Source organism: Neoarius graeffei, chromosome 3 (assembly GCF_027579695.1).
Source record: "Neoarius graeffei isolate fNeoGra1 chromosome 3, fNeoGra1.pri, whole genome shotgun sequence".
In the NCBI taxonomy this organism is placed as follows: Eukaryota; Metazoa; Chordata; class Actinopteri; order Siluriformes; family Ariidae; genus Neoarius; species Neoarius graeffei.
Window position 1 is genome coordinate 34,316,115 of NC_083571.1, and position 22,380 is coordinate 34,338,494.

At 44.2% G+C, this 22,380-nt stretch overlaps 1 protein-coding gene across 5 annotated transcripts in view; it reads right to left on the reverse strand.

The window, feature by feature from the left end:
• Window positions 1-22,380, reverse strand: part of fat1a (FAT atypical cadherin 1a) — a 132,665-nt gene that overhangs the window by 23,770 nt on the left and 86,515 nt on the right. For all 5 annotated transcript variants that reach the window (XM_060916739.1, XM_060916740.1, XM_060916741.1 and 2 more), the window contains exons 8-10: window positions 9,588-9,863; window positions 8,585-8,795; window positions 2,033-6,100 (exon numbers count right to left, since the gene is read on the reverse strand). In XM_060916739.1, coding sequence (XP_060772722.1) covers window positions 2,033-6,100; window positions 8,585-8,795; window positions 9,588-9,863 — 4,555 coding nt within the window. The remainder of the gene's footprint in view (window positions 1-2,032; window positions 6,101-8,584; window positions 8,796-9,587; window positions 9,864-22,380) is intronic.

Sequence of the window (22,380 nt, forward strand, 5' to 3'; positions counted from 1 at the left end):
CCTGGGCTGTCTTGCATGCACTGCTCTTTTGAGATCTATCCACAGATTTTCAATGATGTTTAGGTCAGGGGACTGTGAGGGCCAGGGCAAAACCTTCAGCTTGGGCCTCTTGAGGTATTCCATTGTAGATTTTGAGGTGTGTTTTGGATCATTGTCTTATTGTAGGACCCATCCTCTTTTTAACTTCAACTTTTTTGCAGATGGTGTGATGTTTGCTTCCAGAATTTGCTGGTATTTATTCGAATCCATGCTTCCCTCGACCAATGAAATGTGCCCTGTGCCACTGGCTGCAACACAACCCCAAAGCATGATCGATCCACACCCATGCTTCAGAGTTGGAGAGGTGTTCTTTTCCTGGAATTTGGCACCCTTGTTTCTCCAAACATACCTTTGCACATTGTGGCCAAAAAGTCATATTTTGAGTTCATCAGTTCACAGGACTTGTTTCCAAAATGCATCAGGCTTACTTAGATGTTCATTTGTAAACTTCAGACACTGAATTTTGTGGCTAGGATGCAGGAAAGGTTTTCTTCTGATGACTCTCCCATGAAGGTCATATTTGTTCAGGTGTCGCTGCATAGTAGAACAGTGCACCACCACTCCAGGGTCTGCTAAATCTTTCTGAAGGTCTTTTGCAATCAAACAGGGGTTTTTATTTGCCTTTCTAGCAATTCAATGAGCAGTTCTTTCAGAAAGTTTTCTTCATCTTCCAGACCTCACCTTGATCTCCACGGTTTCTGTTAAGTGCCATTTCTTAATAATATTACAGTCTGAGGAAACAGCTACCTGAAAACACTTTGCTATGTTCTTGTAGCCTTCTCCTGCTTTGTGAGCATCAATTATTTTATTATTCAGAATGCGAGGGAGTTGTTTAGAGGAGCCTATGGCTGTTGATTTTAGGGACAAGTTTGAGGAGTCAGAGAATTTATACAGCTTTGAAATCTGCATCATCTGACCTTTCCTAATGAAGAATTTGAACAAGCCACAGTTCAATAAGCTAATTAAGGTCTGGAACCTTGGTAAAAGTTACCTGAGAACTCAAATGTATTGGGGTGCCCAAACTTTCACATGGTGTTCCTTTTCTTTTTTCACTCTCCAATTGTAGAAAACAAAAATAATACACAAATCTTGCAGAAAACGCTGAAAAGAAATGTCGTCTTTACCTTTATGCCTTTTGGTGATCAGTTCATCTTCTGCTCACTTAACTATTCACAGTAACAGACATTTTCAGTAAGGGTGCCCAAACTTTTGCATGCCACTGTACATATGCAGTGTTTGAATGGAACCCCTCTGGCAAAAAGTTGTTCATCTTTCTCCATGGGCATATTTCTAACCAATGAGTCAGCAAGCTTTACATATACCTTTCCAGCCTTACATTCCCCTCAGATAACCTTTTTTTTTGCTTTTTGGTTTGTTTAACGTGCATTATGAAACCAAACTGAATAGCAAAAACAACCACATGTATCAAGCTTGCCCTGGTTTGAACTCTGACAAATTGAACAATAGTTGTGAAAGAACCATCACAAAAACATCACCTTTTACAAGATTGATATTTCAATCATAATTAGAGGTTCTGCAAAGAGAACCATAACAAAGGAATTAAGGCTGCTGAGGTGCAAGCAGACATTCATCACAACCTCTTTTCTAAGATCTTGGGATATTCAACATGGCAGAGTTTTTCACACAAGCTAATTAATACCAGAGTATGCCCATTTCCCCCAGCCAATTCTGAAGAGTTACTGGAATAATTACAAAAGCAGGACTTTTTCTACTGACCTAAATATTTAAGCTTGTAATTTGAAACTTGTTTACTGATTGAATGTGGAGAATATTTAAACAAGCAGATGGTATCTTTATACTGGCTGATTTAAGTGGCTCGGCAGTGATAAGCTGTTATTAGTGCAGGATAATTGAGCGCTTATAGATTAGCAATAGTGTGAATTCACAATTTCTGTATGTTTACAGACAATTATAAATGTTTAGATATCAGTAACAGAAATGGCATCCAGCCATGTTTTAGGATTTTGCATACCTGTAATGAAGTACTCGACTTGTTTGTTGATGTCCTTGGAGTCTGCGTCGGTTGTGCTGAGGATGGCGATCACTCCACCAGGAGGATCATCTTCACTCACTGTGCCTTTGTAGATCTCTGCGGTAAATTTGGGTGGGTTGTCGTTCACGTCGGCTACCATTACTTCCACTCTAGTGCTTGCTGTAAGCTGCACCTTGTCTCCACGGTCAATGGCTAGGACTGAGATGGTGTACTTGTCTCTCTGCTCGCGGTCCAACTCCTTCAGCATGGTCACCCAGCCCGTTTCGCTATTGACAGCAAACAATTCTGCTATGTCTACTGAATCCTGGATGGGATCCAGGCTGTAACTCACCTGCCCATTGGTGCTTGAGTCCAAATCCATTGCCTTCACCTGTATCACCGACGTGCCTCCAGGGAGATTCTCAACCACAACAGCTTCATAAGGGTCTGACTCAAAGACTGGACTGTTATCATTTACATCCTTGACCTGGATGTTAACATCCACAGAAGAGATGACTTCATTCCCTTCATGGTCACTTTGTGCTTGGAGAGTGAACTGATACCACTTGGTGCTTTCATGGTCCAGTTTCTTCACCAGCTTCAGGGCTCCTGTTTCACGGTTAATCTCAAAAACTTCATCTTTGTTGCTCTCTAGGGTGTTACCCTTTACTAGACTGTAGAACACTGGCTGGTCACTCTCTGCCTGAATCATGTCTATTTGTGAGCCTAGAGAACGATCTTCTTCAATGGCAAACCTGTAGTATGGTTCTACAAACTTTGGCACTTTAACCTCTGGGGCAAGTACTCTAACATAGACAGGGACAACAGAGGATCTTGAAGGGTTACCACCATCCTTCGCACGTACAAGGAAACCATAGAGCTCATTTTCTAATCCAATGAGACTCTCTTTAGTCATGATGACCCCACTGAGTGGGTGGATCTCAAAGTTCTCAGATACGTTATCAGAGTCTGCTTCAATAGTGTATGTGATGTCTGCATTGCTGCCTTCATCCATGTCAGAAGCTGCAATTTTAACCACCATTGTTCCTCTAGGAACATCTGATCCTATGTTGACTTTGTATTCTGCAACTCTAAACTGTGGGGAATTATCATTAATGTCGGTTAGGATCACATTGATGGTGCAGAATCCCACTTTGCCACCACCATCTTTTGCCATCAAGGAGACCTGAATGATTTTCTCCAAAGCATTCTCGCGATCAAGGCTCTCCAAGGTGAAAAGTTCACCATCTTCATTTACAGAAAATTTATCTTTAGCAATGTCATTGACAATGTGGTATGTGACTCGTCCATATATGCCCGCATCTTCATCCGATGCTGGAGCCTCTACCACTAACGTTCCAACAGGAGAGTTTTCTAGAAGCTCGACTATGTGGTCGACTTGAGGGAAGGAAGGACTGTGGAAGTTTGCACCATTGACAGTAATTTTCACAAGAGCAGAGTTCCTGAATACACCATCAGACACAGAAACATTAAGGTTATACAGAGGCTCCATGTGTGGCTTCCTGTGATTGGAAATCACAACAGCTCCAGATTTTTTATCTATGACAAAGTTCTGTTCCTCATTTCCTGACAAGATTGAAAACTCAAGGTTTGCACTATCAGAGCTGTCAGCATCCGAAGCCTGAACCTGTGTCACGAAATGGCCACGGGGAGCCAGCTCACTGACAGCTGCTTCGTAAACCTTCTGTGAGAACTGAGGAGGATTGTCATTAAGATCTATAACGTCAATCATCACAGTGACTTCACTGGAAAGTGCTGGAACTCCTCCATCGACAGCTCTGACTGTTAGCTTGTATTGCGTTTTCTCCTCATGGTCTAGCATGCGAGCTGTCCAGATCATACCAGTGTCACGATCGACAGTAAAATATTCAGAGTTTTTATCATTGCTGGCTATTTGGTAGAACAGAAGCTTATTGTTACCTGTGTCTGGATCAACAGCAGATACCTGTACTGCAGCAGTGCCGATAACAGAGGCTTCAGAAAGGCTTGCATTATAAGACTTGGCTAGGAACACAGGTGGGTTGTCATTCACATCCTCTAAAATTATGTCAACAAATACGTCAGCTTTAGCACCAGTCAGTGAATCTGTGGCTCTTACACTTAGTTTATAAGCAGGGTGTGTCTCAAAATCAAGAGGCTGTACTACTTGAATAACACCTGTGTTGAAATTGATGTAGAACTGATTGTAAGGATCACCCTCTGTGATGGTGTACACTACCCTTGGTCCTTCTGAATTGCTAGCTTGTACATGGATAATGGGAATGTGTAGCTGTACATTCTCAGGGATCTCTAGACTATAGAAAGGTTTTTCAAACACCGGTATGGCTTTATCCACTACAGTTATAGGCACTTCAACAGTTGCTGACAATGATGGCTCCCCACCATCTGTAGCCACAACCATGACCACAAACTCGGAGTCCACCAAGTCCATCTCAAATGAATTTTTCAGTGAAAGTTCACCACTTGCACTTATTTGGATGTATTCATTTAGCTCCTGGAGATGATATCTAACGTCAGCATTATTTCCTCTATCCGAATCCATAGCAGTCACTTGTCTAATAACTTGGCCCACCTCGGCGTCCTTCTGAACCAGTGCATGGTAAGGCAGATTCACAAACATGGGTGCGTTGTCATTAACGTCCTCGATGGTTACTGTTACAAGAATGTGAGCCACATCAGATGATTTGTCCTCTCTGGTCACTTCAACTACAATGTCATAAGCATCCTGCTCCTCACGGTCAAAGGGTATGCCAGTCGACGAGACGACCCCAGAAGTACGGCTGATCTCAAACCTTTTATCTGGGTTTAAAATGGTGTAAAACAGTGGATCATTCACTTGGTTTCCCACAGCAGCAATTACAGCCAGAGTTTTCTTTTCCAAGGAGTTTTCCTGTACAAAAGCCTTGTAGGCATTCTGAGTGAACTTCAGACTGCTCGCTTTATTCTCTCGAATGCTGATCTTCACTGATGCCATTTTGGAAAACCTGCCATCAGACACCCTAGCCTTCAACTCGTACCTACTTCTCAATTGGGTGACATTTTGAATAGTAATGACTCCTGTGAGTGGATCAATTTTGAACTTATCTCCAATGTTGCCCTCTGCGATCGAGTAGAGGAGTCTCACATTTGGTCCCGAGTCGGCATCAGTCGCATTGATTGTGATGACTTTCACACCTTTGTAAGTTGGCACTAGAACTGTCGCCTCATACAAGTCTTGGCTAAACTGTGGTGGACAATCATTGACATCTACGACTTTGATGGTCACATTGGCAGCCTTCTCTGCAAAGTGACGTGGGATTCCCATGTCATGTACTTGAACTGTGAATCGGAAAACAGATTTTTGTTCATAATCCAACTCGGTTGTGGTTCTTATTGCTCCAGTGCTAGAATCAATAGCAAAGTAGTTGTGGGCAAATGGTTCCACAATTTGGTAGACAAGCCTAGCATTTGCATCATGATCCATGTCTAAAGCACGTATGACTAAAGGAGTGCTATCTTTGGTGAGGACCACACTTTTCACAGGAGATGACTCACTAACTAGCCCGGTAAACTCCTCCTGGATGAAAACTGGAACATTATCATTTTCATCCTTTAGGTGAATCAGAAGTGTAGCATTGCTAGCTTGGCCAGCCATGTTAGAACCCTGAATGGTCAATGTGTACGATGGAATGGTTTCATAATCCAGAGCCCTTTGAGTCACAACGACTCCGGAGTTGGGATTAATGTCAAACGCTCCATTCACATTTCCTCCCTTGATCTGGTAGAAGACTGATGATTGGCTAGTGGCTGTAACCAGACTTACAAAAGTTCCAGGAAGTGCAGTTTCACTGATCTCAGCAGAAAACTCTTTCTCAGTGAATTTAGGCAAAGCGTTGTCCGAGACAGTGACTGCTATGTCAACGGTCGCTGTAGCGCTAAGGGGCGGAGTTCCTCTATCTGTAGCTTTCACTGTCAGCTCAAAGTGATTGTTGTTGCTTCGGTCCAACTCTTTTGCCACAGTGATGGTCCCGAGGACAGGATCGATGGCAAATGAATTAGCCACATTTCCTGCAGAAGAGAGGCAATAAAACAGATGTTGTATATTACCATGCTTGGATAAAGTATTGATTTCTTTTATTCTCTCAGGCAACTAAGCTGTAGTTTGAGGTATATATTTTGTGATTGTGACTACACATTTAAATCAATTCAGTGGAGATATTAATGAGATGTCATGATCTAACATCAGGGTTTTTTTTCCTTACATTAATTAGTATTCTATTGAACATATTTCAGGGTGAAAATATGACATTTTAATAAAACTTTGGCTGTATTATTTCATCACCTCGGCCTTTTTCTGGTGATTATGAATGTGTTTCTTTTCCACAAAAGTAGTCTCTAACATCTTTTATTGACAACACATTGATATTTAGCAGACCTTCAGAGCTACATTAATAAAATAAATCAAAAATAAAATATTTTCACCTTTCAACAAGGCACATAAAGAGCGTGTGGTCCACGAGTAGTGCTGACTGTCTGAACTTTACACTCCAGTTAGCTTAAGTCATGCGAGACGCTACAAAAATGTGCATTCTCAACATAGCACATCGTGTCAGAGATACCGTCCATCCCCGCTCTGCTGTCCAAACACTGGCTATTTATTAAGACAACAATAATGGGAAATGAAAAAGGGGAGGAAACCCCCAGCCTACTGCATGCTTCACAATTTTCTTTAATTTGTCCATGTCATTTTTTCTTCCCTCTCTGCTATCCCTCGCTCTGCATCCTTCGCTTGGCCACTCGGCTCTCTCCTCCTCCCACGTCTTCAGTCTTTTTCCGTCTCTCTACATGACGTCTTCTCGCTTTCAAATGTGCCATTCATGATTGAGAGGCTGGTGGGTTGGAGACCTCTGGATGGGACACATAAACTCTCCCATTTTCATCTCTCGCTGGTTATCCTCTCTTTATGGACAGAGACACAAAGGGGAATGTGGGCAACATGACAGGAATGCTCTGCCTACCGCTCGGGGTCTGTCAAAGCATGTCGACTCATGCTCTCTGAACCTTTTCATGTGGCACTGTGCTACGGGTGCAAAATGTAAAGTCCTTAAACATGAACAGCTAGGACATAAACCGAATATTCTATTCGAAGTAGTCGCCTAAAGCGTTTCAAATAATACCGCCTGCTTGAAGGTATACAGCGCTAATCCATTACCTCCCAGAAGGTTGTGATTAAAACCACAATTTCTCCATAGTAACTATTTACTACAGTATGTTACACGATTCACAGAGAAAGCTTTGGTTCTTTCATAGAAAAGAGAAGTGAAGATGTTCTCAGAGATAAATCGGTGTCTCAATACTTCTTCAGAACCATTTCTTCTACTTGAATGTACCTATAGGTTGGACTTTGAGCTTTTTTAGCTCTGTAGCTCTTTTATCTGCCTGTTTGACAGCTTGGAAAAGCAGCATGAGAGAAATATCTGCAGCTTCTGGGCTCCTGTGGCTGTTTAGCTTTAATTTAATTTTATTAACTTTTATCTCCAAGGGGGCAGTTGATTTGTCTTACACCTTAACAATAAAGGAAGATGGGCTCCGAGTGCTTGGTCCCCTGAAGACGTTTAAAGGTTTAACTGAAGGCCAGAGATTTGAACTCACAACCTGCTGATCACTATTACTTTTGACAAATATGGAGCACCAGAATGTCATACAAAATTTACAAGGACTATAATTTAACCTTCACTTTTCTTTTTTTGATGTAGCCCTGAAGGTCTTACTATACAATTTTGTTGTATTATAATAATAATAATAATAATAATAATAATAATAATAGCAGAATGAAGCTCCATACTTAAGAGAATATGGTAATGCATCGACCTGATTTTTGATGGCTTTTGTGACCATATGAATGATGTACGTGTACCACCACAGGGAACCTGGTCATAAGTGCAAGGCAACATGTCTCATAAACACTTGACCACTGGACAATGAAATTTGCATATTTACAAAGATAGATGGATTTTTATCCAGCGTTTATTTTTAATTTGCTTTCTAAAAAAATAACGTGGTATTTACTAACACATTTTACACTCATCGGGAGCTCCGCTTTTAGGTAGTTTATATATATATATCCACCCATCCATTACCTGTAGCCACTTATCCTGTTCTGCAGGGTTGCTGGCAAGCTGGAGCCTATCCCAGCTGACTATGGGTGAGAGGCGGGGTACACCCTGGACAAGTCACACCCTGGACAAGTCACCAGGTCATCGCAGGGCTGACACATAGAGACAAACAACCATTCACACCTACGGTCAATTTAGAGTCATCAATTAGCCTAACCTGCATGCCTTTGAACTGTGGGGGAAACCGGAGCACCCGGAGAGCATGCAAACTCCACACAGAAAGGCCCTTGTCGGCTGCTGGGCTCGAACCCAGGACCTTCTTGCTGTGAGGTGACAGTGCTAACCACTACACGACCGTGCCGCCCTTATATATCACCAATGTTCACTCGAAAATGACCAATTTAATTAAAAATAAATAAATAAAAGTACAAATCACCTGATTCGATACTGTAGACAATTTCAGCATTTTGTCCTTTGTCCTTGTCCAAAGCAGTGATCTGCAGCACGGATGAGCCGACAGCAGCTGACTCAAACACGCGCGCCACAAACGGCACTCCAAAAAACCATGGCGCATTGTCATTCGCATCCTCCACTCTAACGATCACTCGCACGAGGTTACGCTTCACTGGAATGTCCTGGTCTCGCACCTTCGAAGAAGCCGGAGGAGGAGAGGTTAAAATGTGCTGGCAGCAATTTTGCTATCTTCAACAATTAATTCAAGCAGCCAACTTGTTAAAAAGCAATAAAGGAGAAAAAATTTAGTTGAACAAAGGCAGGAAAGGAGAGAGGTCAAAACAAGCGGATGGTGATTTTCCAAACTTTGTTCATGTAGTTAATATAACAAACTCAAACACTCCTGAGAATATAAATGCTTTTTTTTTTAAATTTCTCAGAGATATGCCTGAATGGCTTGCAAACAGAGTGACAAACAAACACAGAGAAAACATCAGGTGAGGTGACGCATGACTGACTCAACATCTCAAATAATAATGACAAATCAATTAAACTAAATAAACACCGTCACATGATACTCGCACACACACACAAAACCAAGAAACAAATTGAACTAATTAAGGACAAACAAAATCAATCAGAACATTTGGACCACAAACTGTCTATGAGTTCATTTCAACGTAATAACCGCATACTTCTTTAATTAAACTCCGTGCAATAATGCTACCAAAAACAGCTTCTGTTTCATAATTGAAAACAACACATTTGCAATGCCAGCAAGTGTTTACGGCATCATATTAACTGAGGAAAATTAAACATACACAGTGTTTCTTATCTTTGCTGCACGATGTTTGCATTCCGAAATCTCATTTCCTAATAAACGGTTTTGGAACTGTCATCTGCATCACTCACACACACACACACACACACACACACACACACACACACACACACACACACACACACACAGCAAGACAGGCTCGTACCATGATGGTGAGTGTGTGCTGGTGCATGGCCTCATGGTCGAGCGCCTCGGCTGTGTACAGTGCTCCAGTTCCTGGGTCCAGGCGGAACTTGCGCAGGCTGAACGGGTCGGTGCTGCTCAGCAACGTGAACGTCAGCTTGTTCTTCTCATCCTGATCGGTGGCACTCAGGCGTACCACCTCAGTGTCGGGCGCCGTATCCTCAGGCACGTTCACCTCGTACCGTGGCTGGGAAAACTGCGGCCGGTGGTTGTTGGTGTCGATCACTTTGATGAGGACCTGGCGGGAAGAAGAAAAGCGAGATTGAGTGCATCATACTCATATTCATTCTCGTGCTAATTTCTACACATTCTTGCTAGCTAGCTTGATGGATAATGTCTTTGAACTTTTGTTTCATTTTCTTAATGACCAATAATTATTTATCTATCCACATTTGTAAAGGTTGGCATCAAATATAATAGCCTATTAACTAAAATCTCATCTCATCTCATTATCTCTAGCCGCTTTATCCTGTTCTACAGGGTCGCAGGCAAGCTGGAGCCTATCCCAGCTGACTATGGGCGAGAGGCGGGGTACACCCTGGACAAGTCGCCAGGTCATCACAGGGCTGACACATAGACACAGACAACCATTCACACTCACATTCACACCTACGGTCAATTTAGAGTCACCAGTTAACCTAACCTGCATGTCTTTGGACTGTGGGGGAAACCGGAGCACCCGGAGGAAACCCACGCGGACACGGGGAGAACATGCAAACTCCACACAGAAAGGCCCTCGCCGGCCACGGGGCTCGAACCCGGACCTTCTTGCTGTGAGGCGACAGCGCTAACCACTACGCCACCGTGCCGCCATTAACTAAAATATTCATTTTATTAAAAATTACCATGTTAGTAACAATTAAACATTTTCTTAATAAACTTTTATGAACACTTGAAATACTTCCATCTGCTTCTCTTTTCTTTATCTTTCAGCAGCCTGTAAAAAGAGAGGTCTCATTTTTGGTTCAATCTATTTGTACAGTCAATCACACAACAGCTCTTTCCCATTTTAGATCTGTTTGGTTTTTGTGGTTTTTTTTTTTGCAACATTAGAGCTATGTTACTTCTGCCTACAGTGAAGTCACATGCATTCCCATTGCTGTACATTATTTAGACAGCCCTCTGCTGTCTAAACAATGTAATTACAGCTAGGAAAAACTAAGAGATTAGACAGCCTGATGATAATCGTGATTCATTCTTTATTTCATCGATTTGTTATAAATTTGTATCACAATTTATCATTGCACGATATATCTTTCATGACATGCCTAATGATTGGCCTTTGCATATTGCGCAAGATGAGTTAATTCACTTCAAATGCAAATGACTGAGGTCCAAACAACAAACAAACTCATTCCCCTTTAACATCACGTCCTCACCAGTAAGATTTTAATAACCATCACACATACCACAGTCACAATACACAGCCAATGAATATCAATATGATACTGACTCCATATCATGCAGCTCTAAAACAGAAAGAGCAGTTAGTCCTTGCTAATCAGACTGAATCAATTAGACATTTTTTAAAGCACTGCTGCTAAGCCAAGCAAATAAACGCTTGAACTTTCAAATCCAATCTAACCCTGAGATGAGCTCTAGGTGGGTGGCATTGGGAAAATGTTACAGATTGACATCTTCTTTCTCGAAATACCAAAAGTCACTCGGCGCAATAATGTAAAAGGCTGCATTTCATTAATGGTTATAAAACAGCGGAAAGGAGTTAAATGTCAAAGCTGAGACGATGGCGTAATTATCTGAGAGCTGACGGCGTATAATCTGGTCACGAAGAGAGCAAAGCAAAACAAAACAAAAGCTCGCGCGTGCACACCACACCAATAAGCAGTCAGAGCTGACACATGAACAACTGCGGCAATATTCTTCACTTTTTCAGTGGAGGTGTGTAGAAATAATATCAAGTCACATGCTGTATTAATGACTTGAATGGATGTTAGCTAGGAGGGCAGTACTGTATAAAAACAAAAAAAGGAGCGTGGAGAAACGACAAATGCTTTATTAGAGCGTACAAATGACTATGAGGGAAAACAATATGCTGGGACATCAGGGAGGTGTGAAAAGCAAAATGTAGTATCCCGAAAGAGCTGGCCTGTTTTTATAAAGTGCCAGTAGAAGATAAAACATCCCTCCCACATTCCCTCCACTCGGTTCTTAGGGGCTGAACAACATGCCATCAGGTCATGCAGCCATGCCCCCTCCCCGTGGGCAGCCATATTGGATCCATCGCTCTCAATAAGGGAAGCCCATATTAGCTGGCTGGATGTGACAGCAGATAAAAGGAGCTTGGCAGCAGAGAGAGGGGGGGGGTGGATGAGTTTGTCTGGCTCCTCTCCTGTCTGTGAGGTACCCACAGAGGAATGCAGCACAGTGGAATGTGTGTGTGTGTGTGTGTGTGTGTGTGTGTGTGTGTGTGCGCACACGCACGCGCATCAGTTCATCCCTGAGAACTATCATACTGGATCCAGAAAGAGAAATCCCTCCAGGACACACACACTAACCTCCGAACCTCAGCATTAAAGGAATACTCCAGCATTTTTCATCCATAAATTTCTTCGCTGTTTACAAAACCTGTTTACTTCAAACCCACAAACTCACTTATTGCGAGACCAGTCTCGAGTACCACAACACTACTCCTGTACAGGATAATGCAAGTCGAAGGGCAGATGTTGAACTCCTTCAATAAAGCATTAATGAGAAATATGAATTATTCGCAAATTTGATAATGTGTTAGTAAATGAAGCTGTCAAAATGAATCTGCGAAATTTGTTCTTTCTGAGAAACATTTTCACAAGCAGGAACTTGCTGTAGTTACGGTTTTGCTTATGCTAAGGTTAGCAGCATACATGAGGGGCGTGGGAACACTAAAGATAACCGGGACCACTTACTAGTATCATGCTAAAACTTCATACAACTTCAGTAAGACTTTCTGGTTAATATTTGGGAATGTATGATGACAATAACGACAATATCGTTATTAATTATTAGCTTAATACAGCACTTGTTAGCTGATTTTGCTGAGTCATGCTAGCTAGCTTCTAGTCTGAGGTCCATGCTCATTGTCAGGGCTATTAACAATCAAATTATTACAATATTATTAGCCTTTTTAATAATGGTACAACACTCATCTTATCTCATTATCTCTAGCCGCTTATCCTGTCCTACAGGGTCGCAGGCAAGCTGGAGCCTATCCCAGCTGACTACGGGCGAAAGGCGGGGTACACCCTGGACCAGTCGCCAGGTCATCACAGGGTAGGGTTGCCAACCATCCCGTATTGGGCGGGACATCCCGTTTTTCGGGTAATTTTAATTTGTCCCATCAGGGACAGATCCTGCCCCTCACTCCAATGCTATGGTGTAAATCGCGTTATTGCCGTGAGAAGCGCTATTACCACGAGTCGCGGTTATCTGCGATTTAAAATCATTCACTGTCAAAGGCTGCCATATCCTGAATTTTTAAGCTATACTGACAAAATAGGCATCAAATTAAACTAGAGCAGATGGTGCAGCCAGTGGATACAGCCTAACTGTTCGATAAGGATAGCAGATAGCTTAAAAAAACCTTCCGAAACAGGATAGACCTCAGCCTATAGAAGGGGAGCTTTTCTGCCTCACGCCTGCCTTTGTGATGTCTTTCTCTCTTCTTCTTCTGCTATGAAGCATTGCAGAAGGTTCTTAGGGTTTTCAAATGGACAATTAAGCAAATATCAGGGTTTTAAAGCTACAGCAAATACTTTTTCAGGTTATGACATTGCCTTCATAAATATGGCCTGATTAATTATTTGGCCAAAGTTTAAAAGAGAAAAATGAGACAATAATATTAGAATTGGGCGGCACGGTGGTGTAGTGGTTAGCGCTGTCGCCTCACAGCAAGAAGGTCCGGGTTCGAGCCCTGTGGCCGGCGAGGGCCTTTCTGTGTGGAGTTTGCATGTTCTCCCCGTGTCCGCGTGGGTTTCCTCCGGGTGCTCCGGTTTCCCCCACAGTCCAAAGACATGCAGGTTAGGTTAACTGGTGACTCTAAATTGACCGTAGGTGTGAATGTGAGTGTGAATGGTTGTCTGTGTCTATGTGTCAGCCCTGTGATGACCTGGCGACTTGTCCAGGGTGTACCCCGCCTTTCGCCCGTAGTCAGCTGGGATAGGCTCCAGCTTGCCTGCGACCCTGTAGAACAGGATAAAGCGGCTAGAGATAATGAGATGAGATGAATATTAGAATTGTTTGTTATTTTGCATTAAGTTACTTAAAAATATCCATTAATTGGTCTATTAATTTTTAAAAGCTCTATTTTAGAAATGAATTTGTAGTGGCCTACATTTGAAACCCTCACCTAAAGGCGATTCGGTAACTATTTTGGGGTGCACGTACAGGGCCTGTACTGGTACTTGTCCACACCCGGAACAAAGTGTCCCTCATTTGGATATGAGAAAGTACACCCTGGACAAGTCGCCAGGTCATCACAGGGCTGACACATAAACACAGACAACCATTCACACTCACATTCACACCTAAGGTCAATTTAGAGTCACCAGTTAACCTAAGTTAGCCTAACCTGCATGTCTTTGGACTGTGGGGGAAACCGGAGCACCCGGAGGAAACCCACGCGGACACGGGGAGAACATGCAAACTCCACACAGAAAGGCCCTCGCCGGCCACGGAGCTCGAACCCGGACCTTCTTGCTGTGAGGCGACAGCGCTAACCACTACACCACCGTGCCGCTCCATGATACAACACTTTGACACAATATTCTCCTCATATCAGTGAAAACATATGTGAAGAGATGTTAGTAAGGAAACTAGAAACGCTTCAGTTAGACTTTCTCTCGTGTCCGTCTCATCCGCTCACCTTTATTATTCCAGAGTAATTGTTGTGTGTTCTATCATCACGTATTTTAAATACTTTTTTCAACACCTCAACATCTGCCCCTACACCTGCCCCCTACTCTTCCATTATGTGAAATTCAGGTCAATGGAGTTACAGGGAATTTCTCAGAATAGAGAAAAGTTCAAAGTTATTCTCCCAGAGAGAGATTATTCTGGAAAATATAGTATTCCTTTAAAAATTCAACACACACTTCACGTCTTAGAATGCTTAAAATAGAATCATAAGAGACATATTCTCCTCCTCAGCTCTTGCCTTTATCTCCCACTGGGAAAAAAAATGGCATTAAATGGATTGTAATCCACTCGCCGTCCCAGATGCTGTGCTTTGACAAGAAAAAAAAAAGTCGCCAGCAACAAAGAGGACAGAAACAATGAAATCAGAGCAGCGAATGCTGAGGTTCTATGTCGTCACATGCAGAACATATACAGTAATCCTGATTCTGATGGAAAGAACAGGAGTAGGAATGCGATTGGGGAAGCAGCCTGGGCGGAACACGGATTTGGAACTGAAGACGTGTTTACTTGTGGGTCGAACAAAGACGCAGAGTGAATTCTGACTTTAATCTGCTTATCTCGCTCTGTTTTTAGAAAAGAAACAATTCAAAGCGCATGACATGAGATTTAGAGCACGAGGACGCGTCTGCTAATCCTCCAGGTTCGCAGAACAAAAACAGAAACAAGGCATGAGGCAAGAATTCGTTTCACAACATACCACAATATTCAGTATTTAAAAAAAGATTCATTATAGTAATAGATATACTGTGTATATATGATAATATACTGTTGTATATAAACTGTAATGGCGATGATACATAGGGCAACGTTTTGGGCAATGTTGTTGGGCAATTGCGCTTCGACACTTTCCTAATGAGATTGGGCAACATCATTTCTATCTGAATGATTCTCATCGTGCTGGGGAACTTTTTAAGATCATCCAATCAAAGTACTAGCAGCGAATCACATGACCACCTGAGAGCTTCTGAAATTTTCAACAAAGATGGCGCCATTTACAGCAGTGGAGCGAAGAAAAAGAGAGACAACTTATAGTATATCTTTTTATGCCAGTAAATTGTTATGTGTAAACCCAAAGTGGTGAATTTACCTCATCAAATGCTTAGAAAACCAACGGACATCTATTTTTATGTGCTCAGGTTGTAATTAAGACATTGATTTTTTTTTCAGCAAAGCGTAAACTGCTGTTAGCTAACCACCACTCCATAGAGCTTGAATGGTATTTAGCTAACTACCAGTGGTTTTTGCTAACATAGTTAGTTGAAAGTTATCGCTAGCTATGTAGTAACATTAGTTCTCTTCGGCAGCCCATGATTTTTTTTTTTTGTTTGTTTGTTTTGGGAGTTGGAATAGATTATCTAAATTATCATCTGATCTAATTCACTCGAGCATGAGTACTTGTGGAACCCGAGGGCAAAACAATACAAACTAAAAAAAAAAAAAAGGCTTTCAGGAGCTCTGTCACCCCTTTTCTTCCTCGGCAGCCATCTCCTGGTCCATGTCCTTTTTTCTTTTTTGCTGAGATGAGAATTAAACAATTATGTTTTTGCCATGATTACATTACATTACATGGCATTTAGCAGACGCTCTTATCCAGAGCGACACATAAAGGGTGCAAAAGTCAGGTACACAAAGTGCTGAACTTCTAGACAAGAAAGTTCTAGTGTCAACTGAACAAGTGACAGCAATACCTAGTGTAATATGCTGTTGAAATCCCAATACTCAAACAGCCAAGGAAACAAACTAACCATATTGTATAACTAAAGAACTCAAAACAGCTACAGTACAGTGATGCTTGAAAGTTTGTGAACCCTTTAGAATTTTCTATATTTCTCCATAAATATGACCTAAAACATCATCAGATTTTCACACAAGTCCTAAAAGTAGATAAAGAGAACCCAGTTAAACAAATGAGAGAAAAATATAATACTTGGTCATTTATTTATTGAGGAAAATGATCCAATATTCCATATCTGTGAGTGGCAAAAGTATGTGAACCTTTGCTGTCAGTATCTGGTGTGACCCCCTTGTGCAGCAATAACTGTAACTAAATGTTTCCGGTAACTGTTGATCAGTCCTGCACACCAGCTTGGAGGAATTTTAGCCCATTCCTCCGTACAGAACAGCTTCAACTCTGGGATGTTGGTGGGTTTCCTCACATGAACTGCTCGCTTCAGGTCCTTCCACAACATTTCGATTGGATTAAGGCCAGGACTCTGACTTGGCCATTCCAAAACACTAACTTTATTCTTCTTTAACCATTCTTTGGTAGAATGACTTGTGTGCTTAGGGTTGTTGTCTTGCTGCATGACCCACCTTCTTCTGAGATTCAGTTCATGGACAGATGTCCTGACATTTTCCTTTAGAATTCGCTGGTATAATTCAGAATTCATTGTTTCATCAATGATGGCAAGCCGTCCTGGCCCAGATGCAGCAAAACAGGCCCAAACCATGATACTACCACCACCATGTTTCACAGATGGGATAAGGTTCTTATGTTGGAATGCAGTGTTTTCCTTTCTCCAAACAAAACGCTTCTCATTTAAACCAAAAAGTTCTATTTTGGTCTCATCTGTCCACAAAACATTTTTCCAATAGCCTTCTGGTTTGTCCATGTGATCTTTAGCAAACTGCAGACAAGCAACAATGTTCTTTTTGGAGAGCAGTGGCTTTCTCCTTGCAACCCTGCCATGCACACCATTGTTGTTCAGTGTTCTCCTGATGGTGGACTCATGAACATTAACATTAGCCAATGTGAGTGAGACCTTCAGTTGCTTAGAAGTTACCCTGGGGTCCTTTGTGACCTCGCCAACTATTACACGCCTTGCTTTTGGAGTGATCTTTGTTGGTCGACCACTCCTGGGGAGGGTAACAATGGTCTTGAATTTCCTCCATTTGTACACAATCTGTCTGACTGTGGATTGGTGGAGTCCAAACTCTTTAGAGATGGTTTTGTAACCTTTTCCAGCCTGATGAGCATCAACAACGCTTTTTCTGAGGTCCTCAGAAATCTCCTTTGTTCATGCCATGATACACTTCCACAAACATGTGTTGTGAAGATCAGACTTTGATAGATCCCTGTTCTTTAAATAAAACAGGGTGCCCACTCACACCTGATTGTCATCCCATTGATTGCAAACACCTGACTCTAATTTCCCCTTCAAATTAACTGCTATTCCTAGAGGTTCACATACTTTTGCCACTCACAGATATGTAATATTGGATCATTTTCCTCAATAAATAAATGACCAAGTATAATATTTTTTGTCTCATTTGTTTAACTGGGTTCTCTTGATCTACTTTTAGGACTTGTGTGAAAATCTGATGATGTTTTAGGTCATATTTATGCAGAAATATAGAAAATTCTCAAGGGTTCACAAACTTTCAAGCACCACTGTAACCCCAGGCTAGACCGTACACAGCCTGGGTTGGTCAAGACCAAAACGCAGTTACACAGTGGGTAGGGAAGAAGGGGAGAGGTGCAGCCTGAAGAGATGAGTCTTCAGTCTGCACTTGAAAGTGGTCAGGGAGTCAGCAGTTCTGACCTCAATGGGAAGGTCATTCCACCAACAGGGAACCAGGACAGACAGTCATCTTAAGCAGGCTGGGCAGGAGTGGAGAGGAGGAGGGGCTAGGTGCCCAGTAGTAGCGGAGCATAGGGATCTGGCTGGTGTGTAGTGGTGGAACAGACTCTGGAGATATGCTGGACCTAACCCCTTGAGAGCCTGGTAAGCTAGTACCAATGTCTTATATTTGATGTTGTTAGGACTAGGACTGTTTTGGCCTCTAGAGGCCGCTGTTATTTCCTTTATGTGTCATGTTTGTTTTGGCCTCTAGAGGTCGCCACTGTTCCTGTGTTTTGTGTTTGTGTTAATTGCCTGTTTAGTCCTGATTATTTTCACCTGTGTTCAATTTAGTTTGTGTATTTATACCCCCTGAGTTCAGTCCTCTTGTCACGGAGTCTTTGTGCTGTTATGTTTATCTCCAGTTTCCTCTGTACCGTGTTCTTTGTTTTGCACTTTGCTTTTCTTTTGGACCTAGTAGTTACTGTGTTTTTGGATCTTCTGAGCTTTGGTATTTTTGCCTTTTCTTTTCTGTTTTTTTGGCTTTTGTTTTGTACTTTTGGATTTTTAAATTTTTTCCCTTATATCTTCTGAGCGTTTTTGGATTATTACTTTTTGGATTTTTTTTGTGTATATATTGAAAATAAACCTTTTGATACTTTTTTCTACTTCTGCCTCACGCCTCTGCATTTGAGTCATCCCCCTGGTGGCCTAGTGGGGGTTTGCTGGATTATCACACCAACGAACCAGGTTCGAATCCCAGCAAAACCCTAACAGAAAGACTCCGTCATGACCGACTCAGCAGAGGCTGCTTCAACTGTCTACCCGGCCAACCTTCAGGGAATTATGGCAGCTTTGACATGCTTCGGAGCGACCATGGACACTCATGGACGTACGCTCACCAGCCAACGTGAGGCCCTTGCTCACCACGAGGAACTGCTTCAGCAAATTGGGAAAACCCTGGCACAGCTGACATCTCTGCCTGCATCTCCTCATCCTGATCCAGCTCCCGCTCCTGCTCCAGTGCCTCCTGCCATGCTGCCTCCTTCATCTCGCGAACCCAGCCTTCCTGCACCACAGAGGTATGACGGCAAGCACAGTGAGTGCCGAGAGTTCCTTACCCAGTGTCAACTCACCTTTGAGCTTCAGCCTACCACCTACACTACGGATCGCCGCAAGATTGCCTTTGTGATAACCTTATTAGCTGGTAAGGCGCGAGCCTGGGCTACTGCTATCTGGCAGAGACAGGGACCTGAGTGCTCTGATTTCCAGCTGTTTTCTGAAGAGATGCTTCGGGTCTTCGATCAGGCAGACATCAGTACCGACGCAGCCCGAAAGCGCATGTCCATCCGGCAAGGAGGAAGCGTCGCAGATTACGCCATCTCGTTCCGGACGCTTGCAGCAGTAAGTGGATGGAACAAGACTGCCCTGGTGTCAGCCTTCCACCATGGTCTGTCTGACCCCATCAAGGACGGTCTGGCCTCTATTGGATGCCCAAGTGACCTCGAAACTCTCATCTCACATGCTATTCGTCTGGACAACAGGATTAGAGAACGCCGCCAAGTCTTGAGCCCCCCCAGCCTCCCTACCTCTACCTGGAGCCCGTCTACCTCCTTCAGTGACTGTTCAGAACCCATGCAAGTGGGTCGTACTTGCCTCTCCGCATCTGAGAGGGAGCGCAGAAGGAGGGACAAGTGCTGCATCTACTGTGGCAAGCCTGGTCACTTCTGAGCATCATGTCCCGAACTCTCGGGAAAAGTACCGCCCCGTCCAGCCGAGGGAGGGTTGTGACGGGGCCTACCCTCTCTTCCGGACTCCCTGGCCAAGGAATCTACATCCCGGTCTCCATCTCCTGGGGTGAGTTTGTCCATTCTTGTCAAGCTTTGTTAGACTCAGGGGCGGCTGGGAACTTTATGGATATTCACTTCGCCCAAAGTATCAATGTTCTGACTGCACCTCTTGAAGTCCCACTGTCTGTGTCTGCCCTCGATGGCCAAGCGTTAGGTGATGGAAGAGTCACCCAAGTTACTTCTCCAGTCTTCCTCCAGTCTCAGGGTCACAAGGAAGAAATATCCCTGCACCTGATTCCTTCACCAGAGTTCCCAGTTATTCTAGGCCTTCCTTGGCTTACTCGCCACAACCCTCGCATAGACTTGGTAACAAGCCAGGTTGTGGAATGGGGCCCTGCATGCCATGCCTCTTGTCTGCTCTCTAGCTCTCCTGTGTCTCCTGCCGAGCCCCCTGATCTCACCGAGTTATCTCAAGTTCCCACAGAGTACTGGGATCTCAAAGAGGTCTTCAGCAAGAGCAGGGCCGCCGTTCTTCCTCCGCACCGGGCCTACGACTGTGCCATCGACTTGCTCCCTGGGACTACCCCTCCTCGTGGCAGACTGTTTTCCCTCTCTCAGCCAGAACGCAAGGCCATGGAGGAATACCTCAAAGACGCACTGGTCTCTGGGTTCATTCGACCCTCCACCTCACCTGCTGGTGCCAGCTTCTTCTTTGTCAGCAAGAAGGATGGGGGGCTCCGACCATGTATTGACTACAGGGGCCTGAACAAGATCACTGTGCGCAACCGATATCCCCTTCCGCTGATGTCCACAGCTTTCGACCTGCTCCAAGGTGCCACCGTCTTCACCAAGTTAGACCTACGGAACGCATACCACCTCATCCGTATCCGACAGGGAGACGAGTGGAAGACTGCCTTTAACACCCCGTCTGGGCACTACGAATACCAGGTGATGCCCTTCGGACTCACCAATGCACCAGCTGTTTTTCAGGCCCTAATCAACGACGTCTTAAGGGACATGATTAACCTGTACATTTTTGTCTACCTCGACGACATCCTTATCTTTTCCAAGACCGTGCAGGAGCACTGCCACCATGTCTGCCAGGTTCTCCAGAGGCTGCTACAGAACAATCTGTTCGCCAAGGCCCAGAAATGCGAATTTCATGTTCCCGAGGTCTCCTTTCTGGGATTTATTGTACGGACAGGCCAACTCCAAATGGACCCTGCCAAGACCCTGGCTGTCCGGGACTGGCCTACTCCCAAGTCCGTTAAGGAGGTTCAGCGGTTCTTAGGATTCGCTAACTTCTACCGCAAGTTCATCAGGAACTTCAGTTCTGTAGCAGCACCCATGTCGGACCTCACCAAAGGGACAGGTGGATCTTATGTCTGGTCTCCTCAGGCAGAAAAGGCGTTCAAAGACCTCAAGGACCGCTTCTGCACGGCACCCATTCTGGTCCTCCCGGACACCTCCCAACCATTCATCGTGGAGGTGGACGCCTCGGACAGTGGTGTCGGCGCGGTGCTCTCTCAATGTTCGGAAGGAAAGCTGCACCCCTGCGCTTACTTCTCCCACCGCCTGAGTCCTGCGGAGTCCCGGTACGATGTGGGGGATCGAGAACTGCTAGCGGTCAAACTGGCCCTTGAGGAGTGGAGGCACTGGCTGGAGGGAGCGCAACATCCATTCCTGGTTTGGACTGACCACAAGAACCTGGAGTACCTCCAGCAAGCCAAGAGACTGAACCCTCGACAGGCTAGGTGGGCCCTGTTTTTCAGTCGGTTTGACTTCACCCTCTCGTACCGCCCCGGCTCCAAGAACACCAAACCTGACGCACTGTCCAGGCTGTTCTCTGCCACTAACAGGGAGACTGAAGTCGGGCCTATTATCCCTGTGTCCCGGATTGTGGCCCCTGTCCACTGGGGTATTGAGGAGGCTGTCCGACGAGCCCAACGCCAGGACCCCGGTCCTGGGATGGGGCCACCGGGCCTCTTGTACGTCCCACATCAAGCCCGGGCCAAGGTTCTCCAGTGGGGTCACTCTTCCCCTCTCACCGCCCACCCGGGAGCTCGGAGGACCCTGGACTTCCTGAAAAGACGCTTCTGGTGGCCTAACATGGAGAAGGAAGTAAGGTCATTTGAGTGATCCCCCGGTGGCCTAGTGGGGGTTTGCTGGATTATCACACCAACGAACCAGGTTCGAATCCCAGCAAAACCCTAACAGATGTGAGCTGCAATAGGTAGCCCCTGCAGGTTGGCAAGCAGAGGGGTGACATGGGAAGAATGAGAGAGGTTGTAGACCAGGCGAGCTACAGCGTTCTGGATGAGCTGCAGGGTTCTGATGGAAGAAGCTGGAAGCTCAGCAAGGAGAGACTTGCAGTAGTCCAAGCGGGAGAGGATCAGCGCTTGGACCAGGAGCTGAGTAGAGTAGGTGGTAAGAAAAGGGCAGATACTTCAGATGTTGTAGAGGAGGAATCTACACGTCCAGGTCACTGCAGCGA